Source organism: Pteropus medius, unplaced genomic scaffold (genome assembly GCF_902729225.1).
Source record: "Pteropus medius unplaced genomic scaffold, Ma_sr-lr_union100, whole genome shotgun sequence".
NCBI lineage: Eukaryota > Metazoa > Chordata > Mammalia > Chiroptera > Pteropodidae > Pteropus > Pteropus medius.
Genome location: NW_024349519.1, coordinates 26,484,572 through 26,499,278, shown reverse-complemented (window position 1 = coordinate 26,499,278; position 14,707 = coordinate 26,484,572). Strand labels below are relative to the sequence as shown.

Genomic DNA, 14,707 nt, shown 5'->3' with positions numbered 1-14,707 from the left:
ATAATGGGTCCTCGCTCAGTCATTGCTGACAGTAATAAAGAGAGAATCCCTGCTCCCCACAATGAAATAGCAAGGTAGTGCCAAAGCATGAGATTTGGAGTCAGGCTAATCGTTTCTAGATATTCCATTTAGTGTCTGTGTGACACTGCTTAGTCAGCTGCCTTTTATATAGGGTGTATGTTCTTGGAGACCTTTTTAATTTAAAATGTGCGCAGATAAAAACTACTTTTCTAGTAGGAACAAATAGAATGATGGTATGCATTTTCTTTAATGCTGTCTTTTGGTTCTTTTCACCTTTAACTCTTATACTTTGCAGAGTGTTCTCTCTCTCTTTTTGGTTTGATACTCAACGTATATTGTAAAATGATACTACAGCAAGATTAGTTAACATCTCCATCATCTCACATAATTATCTTTTTTTTTTTTTGTGGTGATAACATTTACAATTTACTCTCAACAACTTTCAAGTATATAATACAGAATTGTTTATCATAATCATCATACTATACTTTAGATTCCCAGAGCTTATTCATTGTATAACTGGAAATTTGTACTATTTGTACTGTTTTCCCCAACCTCAGGCCCTGGTAACCACCTTACTACTCTGTTTCTATGATTTTGGCTTTTTACTTTCCACATATAAGTATTTGTCCTTCACTGTCTGATTTATTTCACTTAACATGATGCCTTCAAGGTCCATCTATGTTATCGCAAATGGCAGGATTTTCTTCTTTTTTGTGACTAAATAAACTTATATAGAGAGAGATTACACTTTCTTTATCCTTTCATTCGTCATTGGACACTTAGGTTGTTTCCATGTCTTGGCTATTGTGAATAATGCATCAATGGACATGGGGGTGTAGAAATCTCTTCGAGATAGGGATTCATTTCCTTCAGATAAATACCCAAGAGTGAGATTTCTGGATCATATAGTAATTCTATTTTTAATTTTTTCGAGGAAACTCCGTGCTGTTTTCCATTGTGGTTGCACCAATTTACATTCCTAACAGCAGTGTACCAGGGTTCCCTTTTCTCCACATCTTCACCAATTCTTGATATTTTTTGTCTTTTTGATAATAGCCATTTTAACAGGTCTGAGATGATATCTTATGGTGGTTTTGATTTGCATTTCCCTGATGATTTGTGACATAGAGCATCTTTCATGTACTTGTTGGCCATTTGTATGTCTTCTTTGGATAAATGTCCATTCATGTCTTTTGCCTATTTTTTAATCAGATTATTTGTTTTGTTTTGTTTTTTGTTACTGAGTTGTTGAGTCCCGCATTTTGGGCATTAACCTCTTATCACATAGATGGTTTGCAAATATTTTCTCCCATTTTGTAGGTTGCCTTTTCATTTTGTTGATTGTTTCTTTTGCTGTGCAGAAGCTTTGTAGTTGGATGTAGTCCACTTCTTTATTTTTGCTTTTATTGTTTGCACTTTTGGTGTCATATCCAAAAAAGTCATTGCCAAGACCAATGTCAAGGAGTTTTTCCTTATTTTTTCTTCTTGGAGTTTTATGGTTTGGGGTCTTAAATTTAAATCTTTAATCCATTTTAAGTTAGTTTTTTTTTTAGTGGTGTAAGATAGTAGTCTGGTTTCATTATTTTGCATATAAAGATAGTTTTCTCATCATTATTAGTTGATGAGACTATCCTTTTCCTATTGAGTATTCTAGGCTCTCCTGTCAAATGTTAGTTGACTGTATATGTGTAGGTTTATTTCCCAATTCTGTTCCATTGGTCTGTGTATCTGTTTTATGCCAATACCATACTATTTAGATTACTATCTATAGCTTTGAAATAAAGTTTGAAATCAGGAAGTGTGATGCCTCCAGTTTTGTTCTTTCTCAGGATTGCTTTGGCTATTCAGAGTGATTTATAGTTCTATATTAATTTTAGTTTTTTTTTTTATTTCTGTGAAAAATGTCATTGGAATTCTGATAGGTATTGCATTGACTCTGGAGATGGCTTTGGGTAGTATGGACATTTCTAATCCATGAAGATGGAATATTTTTCCATTTATTTGTGTTTTCTTCAACTTTCATCAATGTCTTATAATTTTTAGTCTACAGATTTTTTACCCCTGTAGTTTAATTTATTCCTAAGTATTTTACTATTTTTGATGGTATTGTAAATGGGATTGTTTACTTCTTTTTCAGATAAATCATTGTTAATGTAGATAAATGCAACTGGTTTTGTATGCTACTTTTGTATCCTGCAACTATACTACATTCATTTATTAGTTCTAATAGTTTTTTAAACTATTTTTTTTTGGAGTCTTTAGGATTTTCTATATATAGGATCATATCGCCTGTAAACAGAGAAAATTTTACCTTCGTTTCTGATTTGGATACTTTTCCCCCTTGCCTTGTTGGGCTGAGCGTTCTTCTGTTCCTGCACGATGTTGACCAGGAGTGGCGAGAGAGGGCACCCTTGCCTTGCTCCTGATCTTAGTGGGAAAGCTTCTAACTGACTGTTCATCATTGGGTAGGATGTTAGCAGTGGGTTTGTCATATGGCTTTTATTATGTTGATATTGTTTACTTCTCTATTGGCTTTTTAGCTATGACTCTTTGTATTATTTTTTAATGTTTGTTCTTATATTATAATAGGCATCCTTATTACAATCTACTTAGACTTAACATTTGATCACTTTACATTTTATTATTTATATCTGACTTTTTCCACTTCATGAATGAAAAAAGCCACAACAGTTTAATTCTATTTAAATATCCTACTCCTGTATTTCAAGCTACTGTTTTTTATATCTTTTAATTCTTCGCAAGTTATAAATCTCATCACAATGTTATTATTTTTACTTTAAACTGTTGGTTTTTAAAGGAAATTAAGAAAAGAAAAATATAAAATCTTTTATATTTACTCATATATTTACCATTTCTGATACTCTTTATTCTCTTCCTGTAGATCTTGATTTTTATTTCGTATTATTTCCCTTGGACCTAAAAGATACTCTTTAGAATTTCTTGCAGTACAAGTACGTTGGTGATAATTCTCTTAGCTTTCATTTATCTGAAATGTCTTTATTTCATCTTAATTTTAGAAGATTGTTTTCCTGGATCTAGAACATATTCCGTAGGGCTCCAATCCTTTAAAATGTATTCTAATTCCAAGGCCTGACCAGAGAGAGGACAGCTGGGACTCTGTCATGGTCAGGGATTAGGGCAACAACTTTGAGGAGCTAAAACTACAGATTTTTAAAAAAGATAAGGGTTGATATGGGCCAACATGGCCTGACAAAACCAGTATGGATTAACAGGACCAGTGAGGGTTGATGTTGGCTGACGCGGCTGACTTGGGTCATAATTTTTAAATCTCATTGATTCTATAGCTGGACAGGAACTGAAGGCTCCCGTCACTTTTCAGAGAAGAAAACTGAAGCGTGGAAAGGCAATTTCCCCAGAATCATGTAAGTGTATCATGCCAGAATCCAGACTCTAAAATCGTGTCTTCTTTCTCCTAGGACTCTTTCCCTCCATCTCGCCTGCCTCTCCACGGAGGCGAGGCACCAGAGTGCTGGCGGATCTCAGCAGCACATTCCTGACAGCTCATGCATGTCCCTAGCAAGAGCTGGAGCAGCTGTCAGGGCAAAGGTGGTTCCAGGTTCTGAAGGAAATGTCTCATTTTTCTGGGTTATCTAGGTTAAACCCCTGTGGGCAATGACCTTATAGCATTGTCAACCCTTGAAAAACAAGTAGCAAGAAGCACTCTTACATATTAGTTGCTGATAACCACCCCCAACTAAGGACATCCAGATAACAGGCGAACAAGAACTTGGACCACAGGACTTTGGGCATTTAATATTAACCACATTTTCTGACCTTTCCTTGTTGCCTTTCCTTATTGTCGTTTAGCTTTCATTTTCAGCCTTTTCTGGGTCACAAGGTATAAGATCAGGCATCTGACTATCAGCAATGCTGGGATTTCCTTGGTTCGAATTCCATCCCACATGTTTCTGTCTTCATATGTTGGTATATATGTCAAAGATGCTTATTTACAATAATTTTGATCCACAACTTTAGAGAAACTGTCTTGACATCATCATGACATGATACGATCATCATAAAGCAGTACAGAGCACGTTAGCAGTGCCCACACTTTGACACGGCAGAGCACCATCTGTGGAGGCTTGGGAACCTCTGAGGGTTTGTGGACTCTGATTTGGAGTGAGTTAGTGAAGGATTGCCTTCCTCCACAGCTAGGTAAGGCACTCAGGGAGCCAGCCGCGGAGGAAAGTGGATGCTTCTGTTCTATTCATTTTTAGAATTTGGTGTCCTTAATCTTTCTTTAAGGGAGCCCAGGGGCTGCCCCCATGGCGAGTCACGTGAAACTTGCGCTATTAAGCCAGCTTCACAGTCTGAAAATCTCAGAACTGCTCAGGAACTGACAAGCACACATCTAACTGTGTCTGTTGCCTCCTCGGACGTCACTCACTGCAAGAGGACATTCTTTTTTTAGTGATCGTGGTCCTTGCCAGGCAGCCGTCAGCTCCTCAGCACCTTTCCCCTTTCTTTCCCCTCCTTCCCTCCCTCCTCTATCCCCTTTCGTTTATTTTTCTGTTTGGAATAACAATAATAAACCCCACGAATCAAATAAATATGAATAACATTGTGCTTTAAAACTACTAAACATTAAGAATAAGCTCCTCTCTTTTTCTTATTTTTTAATTGTAAAATGCATTAATTTTATTTTAAAAAAGAAATCTCATTCCTGTCAAAGTCAACCAAAATGAGAATGGTAATTTGGCCGATGTGTTTTCTTTTTTTGTAGCACAATTTAGAAAGTGACCAGTGGTCTCGTGTAAGAGATTGACTCTAAAGACAATAGACAAAGGTTGGAGAAGCATTTTAGAATTGATCAAGATCAGAGTGGCTGATGTCCATCTGCCTTCAGTGGTAAAGCTTTGCCCTGAGCCTTGCAGAGTTCGCCAGGATCCAAGCAACGTTATAATGCTAATGATAGTTAGCATCATTAAACACTTGCTATGGGCCATGCATCTTTATAAGTCTTTACATTTAATTTTCTGCCAAATGAAAGACTCACCCTAAGGAGCCCTGGAATCTGGACTTAGTGCTTAATCTTGTTGCCCATCTGTGCCTCGCTGCACCTCACTGACTTCCTGGTCAGCTTCCGATTTCCTCCTCTGCCTAGTCCTTCTTGTTGTGAAGGCTGCGTGGTTATTTCTAGCATGGTTATTTCCATCGCAAACTCTAGTCTTCCAGCTCTCTATCTCATGGCCCTCCTGGAGCAATGCTCCCTCAGACCAATCTACCAGTAATGACCCCCGTCGTCCAACTCTGAGACTTTTTCTCTGGCTCTACAACTCCACTGAGAACCACTTCCTCCTACAGATGGGTTTGGACACCGGCAACTTGAAAGATAAAACAATAAACGCTGAATCTAGATGCATACGAAAAAATAAGTGTCTGAGACACAAACTATTTGTTTGTAAATGCTATGGCAATAGAGGCTGCTGAAAAGTTCACAAATATGCCCACCAAATTTTATTGTCTCTTGTTTATATGAGTTAAGAGGTTTACATTTCTAAATTGTTAGTGAGACAGTCAGTAAGAGAGTTTAAATCAAGCAAAGATGTGGGGTAACAGCAATTAAAAGAGTGCCCTTTCCTTGTCTCCTCCCTTTGGTGAGCCCAACTGCAAAGTTAGCATTGACTTCTGTCATATTCTAAAACTCCCCCTCTCTGTGGGTGCTTGTATTTCTGGAACATTCACCCAAAATAATGAGGTTTTACTCTCTCTCCTGGTGTTAAGTCTGGGTTGTTTGGGAACCCAGCTTCACCAAAGGAGTTGGTCTCCTGACTTTTTAGTGAAGGGTGAGAATAGATGTTTTTAAAAGGAGGTGCTGTACCTTTAAATTCTGAAAGTGAACTTGGCTCAGGAAGGCCAGCAGTCAAGGTCCAGCCCCTGGAAGAGAGAATAGCTACAGATTCTCCATCCTCAGTCTTTGCAAGGGGACGGCTGTGCCAGCCAGCTCAGGCAGGCTCCTGGCAGCATGGCAGTGAAGCTCGGGGCCCTCCTGCTGGTCCTTGCACTCAGCCTGGCACAGCCAGCCTCCGCCCGCCGGAAGCTCCTGGTGTTTCTGCTGGATGGTTTTCGCTCAGACTACATCAGTGATGAGGCCCTGGAGTCCTTGCCTGGTTTCAAAGAGATTGTGAGCAGAGGAGTCAAAGTGGATTACTTGACCCCAGACTTTCCCAGTCTCTCTTATCCCAATTACTACACCCTTATGACTGGTGAGTACCTTGTCCTCTTCCAGGTGGGGAGGGCAGGCTAGAGTCCAATGGGGTACAGTTAGCATCTGGCATCAGAGTCTTATTTAAATTTTCAGGTTTCCCTAATCTTTTGGGATACCGAAGACAGACAAGAAGTCTGTGCTCTTGGCCGAGATTTTTTTTTTTCATGGTTGTATTGTTCTCCAAAAGTTATCCCAAGGACTTGCTTTGGATTCTAAGTGTGGAGAATAGAGAGCTACATGAATAGATGATTTAAAAAAGGAGTTATTTGTTTTATAAATAAAAATTCTAGCTAACTTTATATTTTCTAAGTGCAACTTTAAAAGATCAACAGGTCTTCATGTGTCTATACCAAATTCCTTCTGTCTCTTTGCTCTGCAGTCATCTGTCATCCTAGAGACCTTTTGGCTTCTTTATCAATGAGCTAGGCTATGAAAGTTACACATGGGATTCCTGTGTTACTTGGAGGAAGTTTTCCATTCATATCCTGAAGTATTACTGAGCAATGCCACTTGCCCCTTCTTTCGCCTTTTTAAAAGGGCCAGGAAAAATAACATGGAAAAGAAAAAAAATTATTGTGCAGTTCAGATTCCCATTTTTAAATTCTGGTGAGTGTTAAAAAATTAATAAATAAAGCCAGCTAGCCTACCTAGACTATGCCTGGTTTTGAGAAAGCTGGATGTTGCCTAAAGATGACCTTCGTCTGGGATTGCCAGAACACCATTGTGTTTCCATGAACTTGATCTTCTATCTGTGCAATGGAACTTACTTTCTGCTCACACAGTTGGATTCCTGGCTTCCAGTTGGTTTTTCAGCTAACCTTGTAAGGGCCAGCAAGGCACTCTCAGAAAGAATTTAGCAAACTGTCCAGGGAAGCTGTTAAGAATGCACTGTTATTGCTGCTTATGCTGAACTGTGCTATGTAGTCTGAGCACAGGGAAAATTCTATAAATTATCTTAACAGGAAGGGGACGAGAACTTTTTATCTCGTTATGGGTTTCCACAGTACAGCAAAGCCATAGGAGTCTGGAAAGACAATTGATAACTGTGACTTCGTGCATAGGTATTAGATGCATGTGTACCTAAAAATGTCATAAAATTAAAGGAGAAAGATACTTTGGTGAATTAGAAATGAAAGCACAGAAAGAAAACAAAATCCGGACTGCACACAATTGAAGAATGTATTTGCTTCTTTCTTTCTTTATTTTTAATTTCCCCCAACAAACAACCGGCGTCTCTAAGATAAAGAGAATATACAAAAGTCCTCTACTGCTCACTTGGCATGCTTCGCCCTTTGCAGGGGAGCAGTTTGCAGGCAGCTGGGTCACACATAGATGTTATTGTGTGTCACAGCCCAACGTCAGTTCTGTCCAGGGAGTTTCACACACGCAGACCACCCCCACTCCAATTGCCTTTCAGAGCCTTGCTAGGAGACCCAATTCATAAACTGCCACGTGCAGCTTTCCTGATCTCAGTGGAAAATGAACAAAATCCATTTTAGAAATTCAGACTCCAGTGAGTAAAAAGGGACCATTACAATCTCCACAGAGAAAACAAGCCAGCGACACTGCCTTTTGTTGGTCAGACTCTCCTTCCTGATCTTGGCACAAGGAATAATTTTCACGCAGAGACACGCTTTCTGTTCAGAGATGGGCATTTTCACTCCTCTTTTCCATGGTGGCACAGTGTAGTCCCACAAGCCTTTGGCAAAGCTCTCACCTTCACTTTCAAACCAAGTCTAGCCAGAGGAAGTCACAAGACCTCCGTATGTGTTATGCTTATATATTTTCGGATGGTAAAATGTATCCTTTTGAAAATGTAATCCAATTTGAAAGCCTTAAGTCGACTTTTCCCCCTTTACAGAAGCAATACTATACACAGGATGTGTCTTGTAAAGCTCATGTTCATGTGCAAGTGTCTCTGGGTATGATGTGTCTTGCACCTTCTGAGTGAACGTGAAGGCTTGGAGCAGGATTGCAGGCTGGGAGATGCCAGGCTATGAAGCTGGTATTATCTCCACCATCCTGGAACTGATTTGGGGTTAAGTTTGTATTATTTTCCCTAATATCCATGCTTATTTTTCTACCTGATGTTGAACGATTCCTCTTTATTTCTTTAAATAAAAGAGAATATAACCTTTGGGAATTATACTTAAACATATGGTTTAAGCATCTGAGCATTTTATGAACCAACAAAAGAATCATGCTAGATCCTTTTGGTACTAAAAGATTTGACGTTTTAGAGTTCCTCGGAATTCATAAGTGAGACTATGATGTCACTTCATTATATGACTTGTTCCCCAAAAGACACAAAGCCCTTGGTGTTCCTCTCTTTTCGTAACGAGGAAAGATGGGTCTCTGTTCAGAGATGAGTGTTTTCACCTGCAGCTGGAACACATTGGTTGAATCCTCGCAAGGTCAAGATGACCCTGGAAGACTTGGGGTAGGCCATCCCACTGCCCTGAGCTTCAGTTTTCTCATCTTCTGGGTCCTAAACAGGCCAGGATCTCAGGTGTTGCCAGATGCAGACATGAACATAAGCAACGTATAGGGAATTAGAAATAGGACTGGCACTTCTTAAGACTCCTACATTAAGAAATGAAGCAAATGACTGAAGCTCCTAGGAAGAAGAGTTTCACGGGAAGCCATGTGGTGGTGATGAGAAATGAACAGTCACAGGATTTGTAAAGCACCTTGGAAATTATCTGACACGGAGCCACCGCAACTGATTTATTTTCTCCTTCAAAATATATTTGTGTCGAAACAAATATGAACAAAAGTTTTGGTAATAATCAGGAAGATCCATCAAACAATCAAATACTAGGGACAAACAAATCTTAAAACAGGGCCTTTCAGCCCACGGCCATACCACTCCGAATGCGCCCGATCTCGTCTGATCTCGGAAGCTAAGCAGGGTTGGACCTGGTTAGTTCTTGAATAGGAGACTGCCTGGGAATACCGGGTAGGCTTAAACAAACAAAAAAAAACAAAAACAAAACAAAACAAAAAACAGGGCCTTTCACTCAAGAAGCCTACATTCTAGTCGAGAAGGAGAGACACATGTTCCTACTAATATTCTAAAAAGAATGACAAGAACTGAATGTGTCCGTCCAAAAATTGTAGGTTGAAATCCCAACCCCTCAATACTTCAGAACGCAACCTGGCATCTCAGCTCGGCACCTCCCAGCCTGTAATCCTGTTCCAAGCCTTCACGTTCATTCAGTAGGTGCAAGACACATCATACCCAGAGACATTTGCACATGAGGACACTTGCCTTTAAAGAGGTAAATTAAAATGAGGAGATTAGAATGGGGCCCTAATTCAATATGACTGATATCCTTTTAAGAAGCAGAGACACCAGGGATGTGCGTGCACAGAGAAAAGGCCACATGAGGACGCAGTGAGAAGGCTGCCATCTAAAAGCCAAGGAGAGAAGTCTCACTGGAAATTAAACCCGCCAACACTTTGATCCTGGACTTCTGGCCTCCAAAACTGTGAGAGATAAATTTCTGTTGTTAGGGCCACCCAGTCTGTGGCACGTTTCATGGCAGCCCTAGCAAACTAATACACAAAGGACCCACAGTAGTTTCCTCATACGCTAGATGACCAGAGGAGAGGAGAGTTTTCTTCGTTTGGGCAGCGTGTGAAAGCAGTTTGAAGGAGGTGGGCTCTGAGCTGGGATAAACATGGCGTACATCGTTATGTCTTACTTTCTGCATGAACTGTCTTTCTGAAGACCTGTGTGTGGTTTTGTTTAAAACACAAACACTGTGTAACTGTTATTGGGATGCTTTCTCTTTCAGTCTTTCTGTGGATCTTTTTGTAAGATTATTCTCTCTTTGAGTTAAACCCACATTTGACTTAAGTGACATTTAACATAAAATCCATGAAAGAAAGGCAGTAACATTTTCAATCTAGCTCATGGGTAAGAGAAAATGCTGAACATGTTTTGAAACAGCATAACAGCATCGTTTTGCCAAGGCCAATGGCAACATTTGTTTGTAATTCCTGAACATTTTTTTTTTTTATTAAAGTGTAGTTGACATACAATATTATATTAGTTTCAGATGTATGACATAGTCATTCTACATTTATATACTTTATGATGCGATTACCACGATAAGTCTGTTAACTGCTTATCACTGTGCATATGTGCATATGCCCCATGGCTTATTTATTTTTTAACTAGAAGTTTGTGCATCTTATTCCCCTTCACCTTTCTCACTTATACCCCACTCTCACCCCCTTTGGCAAGCATCAGCTTGTTCTCTGTGCCTATGAGTCTGTTTCTGTTTTCTTTGTTTCTTTGTTTGTTTGTTTTTCAGATTCCACATATAAGTGAAATCATATGGTACTTGTCTTTCTCTGTTTGACTTATTTTACTTAGCATAATACCCTCTAGGTCCATCCATGTTGTCTCAAATGGCAAGATTTCATTCTTTTATATGGCTGAGTAATATTCCACTGTATATATGTACCACCTCTTCTTTATCCATTTGTTTACAATTGGGCAGCCTGATTAAGCATTTGGGGAAAGTGGCCCAGAAGTGTCCTGAGTGGCAGGGAAGCCCGTCTAATCTTCACTGAACGTAATCTACCAGCAGACAAATATACACTGACATGAGTTTGCTATATAGTATGTTATTATCATTTCAACATTTAGAAACCAATAAATAAAGTGTGGCTAGGTTAGATGCTTTGCCCCGGACACCAACCAATGTTGGTAGCAGGGCTGAGATTGGAGGGTTGATGTCAGAGGCCCAGGTCTCACACAGAAGGGCTCTGACCCAAGTCCTGGAGTGCTCAGGAGGTTGTGCTGTGGCCTCGGACCCAGGGACAGAGTTCTCTCCAAGACCAGTTCAGGAGACAGCAATAACCTGGGTAAGGTATGCTTTTAAGAAAATAACTGATTTAAAATAAAACTGGCTATCACTTGGACCAAAGGAAATCAATGCAGAAAGCACTGAGAAATCATGTTTTGAAATCATGTTTCCACAGCCTTCTGGAAAATTCAGGTTTCGCTTGGGGGCTGCCCGTGGACCTCTGCACACCCAAAGCACAAGCAGCATAGGCACAGCCCCCAGGGCCCTCTCTCCTCTCCTTGCCCCAAGGCCAGCCTCCGCATGGGTACATTTGCCCCAGTGTGTTAGCTTCCTTAGATTTAGATACCTCCTCAAGTACATTATATCTGACATGCCCAATACGTCTTCTCCTATGCTCTGTTGTACAAAATCCAATCGTGCTTTTCTTTTCACCAGTGACCTCCTAGTCAAAGGTCAGTCCTCAGCTTTGATTTCATGCTCAGGAACAGCATTTGGCACAGTTCGCGCTGCTCCTTCCTGACAGCTCACTCAGGTTAAGTCCTCTCTTGCTCTCCTCTTATTTCATGGGCTACTCTTTGGCCTCTTCTGTTGGTTTCTGCTCATCTTCCTGAACTCCCTTTCTCTGAAAGTAAGCAGTACTTTCAAGATGAATCTCGAAGTCTCTACTACTCCCACCTTCATCACCAGCACCTTCTATTGCCTAGATCAGCGGTCCCCACCTTTTTGGCACCAGGGACTGGTGCTCCTATGAGAATCTAATGCCTGATGATCAGAGGTGGAGCCAAGGCGGTGATGCTAGTGCTGGGGAGCGGCTGCAAATACAGATGAAACTTTGCTAGCTCACCCGCCGCTCACCTCCTGCTGTGTGGCCCGGTTCCTAACAGGCCACAGACCGGTACTGGTTGGGGACCCCTGGCTTAGAGCTTTCAAACAGCTCCTGGTCCCTCCACCCTCTCTGCCCTACAGCCTGTCTCCACATACAAACCAGAGTAGTTCTTTTAAAACACGCGTCTGATCATGTGGCTCCTCTGTTCAAACCTTCCAGTAGATTCTGCTTTTACTTGGAATAAAATTTAAAGTCCTTACAGAATTTGTCCCTCTTTGGCATCATTCCCAACCACTATTCCCCTAGTTTCCTTACTCGTTCCAGGCATGTGGCCACCTCAGGACTTGTGAACTTACTCTTCCTTCTGGCTGGAATGCTTTTCCCCAGAAAGACCCAAGGTTTGCTCCATTGCTTTTCTCAGACGTCCTCCCCAAAGTCACTGTAGCGGATATACCTTCCCTGGCCACCCTAACTGAAAGAGCCCACATCACTCCATCAACCTCTGTTCACTCCCTCTCTTTATTTTTCATCATAGCACCAATCTGATTATTCTGTCTTCCAATAACTTTTATTATAATGAAGGAGCATTATAACAATGATTAAAACATTCAGTTTCAGGGAACTTGATTATTATTTTGATTTTACATACTCCTAAACTAAGACGGAGGGAAAAAAATTGAAATTATGTTTTGTTTTATTTAAGCAAGTAAGAGCCATTTAGGTAAACTGGTTACCTTTTATGTCTAGTCATCTTATATGTCTCAGGACATGTCTATCAATTTTGTTTTAAATTTTGACTCTGAAGTTGGAGACAGCAGGAACGTTGAAAGGAGAGTCGCCCATGAGGAGAAGGCTGTGCCAAGTAAGGGATGAAAGTCCTCGGGTGTTGGTAGTTTAACTAGAACACAGTTGTCAGCATAGCCCGAGAGAGATTAATTCTAGTCAAGATTGCTGAAGCCAAGAAAGCCGAGGGAGCAGCAAAGCATGAACAAGGCAAATGGTTCAGAACCACGAGAACAATTGTGAGAGGGCAGCGAAGGCCAAGCTGTGTGTGGTCCTGACCGTCAGACACGGAGATGGGTCTGGCAACTTGAAGCGTCAGCAGAGCCATCCTTGTTTTCTCAGCCTCCATCTAAGATTGCTCGAGTGACCAGGCTGTCAGGACAGGCATGAGACTCTCCTTCGATATTTGAGTCTACGGCCATGCTGCCCTGAACAAGCGTGATCCCATCTGATCTTGGAAGCTAAGCAGGTTTGAGCCTGGTTAGTACTTGGATGGGAGATCACCTAAGAAGAACAGGTGCTGTAGGCATAAAAAATAAAAAATAAGGGATTGTAAGCTGACAAGGTCCTTGCAATTTGTGAGATCAACCAAGGGTTTCTTCAAGAGAAAAAAAAAAAAAAAAAAAAAGATATTAGATAAATTGAAGTCATAACCCTTAACACCTCAGAATGTGATTACGTTTTGCAGATGGGGTCTTTCAAAAGGTAATTAAATATAAATAATGTCTTTATAAGAAGGAGAGATAAAGACGCATGTGGACAAAAAGGGAAGACCATATGAAGACACAGGGAGAAGACAGACATTGCAAGCCAAGGAGAGAGGCTTTAGAAAAACCAACCCTGCTAACATCTTGCCTTCAAACTTCTAGCCTCCAGAATTGTGAAAAATAAATTTTTGCTTTTTTAGCCACCTAGTCTGTGGTACTTGGTTATGATAGTTTTTAGAAACTAATCCAGACAGGATGATGGCACTAGGCTGTCGATGGAGGAATGAAGGGTTTTTTTTTTTTTCGACAGACCTCTTCCATTCCCAGACTTAATTACTGAAGATTTCTGGTGGTTTTAGCCCTGAAAGTGATACGTTGGTTGCCCAGGGCTGCTGTAACAAATTCCCACAAACTAGGTGGCTTAAAACAGTAGAAATTATTCCTTCACAGCTCCGGAAGCCAGCAACCTGAAATCAGGATGTCGGCAGGGCCACGCTTCCTAGAGGACAATCTGACCCACGCCTTTCTCTTAGCTTCTCGTGTTGCCAGCCATCTTTGGTATTCCTTGGTCTGTAGATATTTTGTGGCATAACTCTGGTATCTGCCTTGCTTGTCACATGGCATTCTGTCTGTGTGTCTCTATGTGTGTCCCCTGTCTTCTTATAAGGATGTCAGTCATATTGGATTAGGGCCCATCCTAATGACCTCGCCTTCACTTGATCACATCTGCAAAGAACTTGTTTCCAAAGGCCACACCGACAGACACACAGATACAGAGAGGTAGAACTTCAACACATTTTTTTTGGGAAACACGATTCAACCCATAGTTCATGGTGTAGCGGAAAGAGCTATGGATTTGCTACAGAAGACCTAATTTCATCTATTCTGTTACTTTCTAATTTACAGAATTTGGAACAGCTCTTTGGAGTTTTAATGTGATTTATCAGTAGAACAGAGAAAATAAAATTACCCAATAGGCTTGTTGTGAGGCCAGAATGAGAAACTTTGTGAAAAGCCAACATTCTAAAAACTAAGCATGTTAGCAGTAAGATTGGGCTAAATTATGTTGCAGTAACAAGGTATATTAGAGGCTTACGACTAAGATTTATTTCTGTCTCATGTATATGGACTTCAAGGATTAACTCCGCCCCCATTTCCTCTTCATTCTGAGACCGAGGCTGAAAAGCAACTTCTGAATAAGACATGTTGCTCACGTGGCAAAAAGAAAAGGGAAAATGGCAGAACAATGTGATCATGCTTAAGGCTTCTGCTCAGAGGTGTCACAAGTCACGTCCAC

The 14,707-nt window shown here is 40.6% G+C and overlaps 1 protein-coding gene and 2 pseudogenes across 1 annotated transcript in view; all 3 read left to right on the top strand.

The window, feature by feature from the left end:
- The first annotated feature begins 5,945 nt into the window (after nucleotides 1–5,945).
- The window catches only part of ENPP6 (ectonucleotide pyrophosphatase/phosphodiesterase 6), a 94,065-nt gene continuing 85,303 nt past the window's right edge, over nucleotides 5,946–14,707 (top strand). Inside the window, exon 1 of the mRNA XM_039882632.1 lies at nucleotides 5,946–6,272. Within this exon, the coding sequence (XP_039738566.1) occupies nucleotides 6,032–6,272 (241 nt within the window). The 5' untranslated portion in view covers nucleotides 5,946–6,031. The remainder of the gene's footprint in view (nucleotides 6,273–14,707) is intronic.
- On the top strand, nucleotides 9,127–9,246 carry LOC120618710 (uncharacterized; annotated as a pseudogene).
- On the top strand, nucleotides 13,114–13,232 carry LOC120618697 (uncharacterized; annotated as a pseudogene).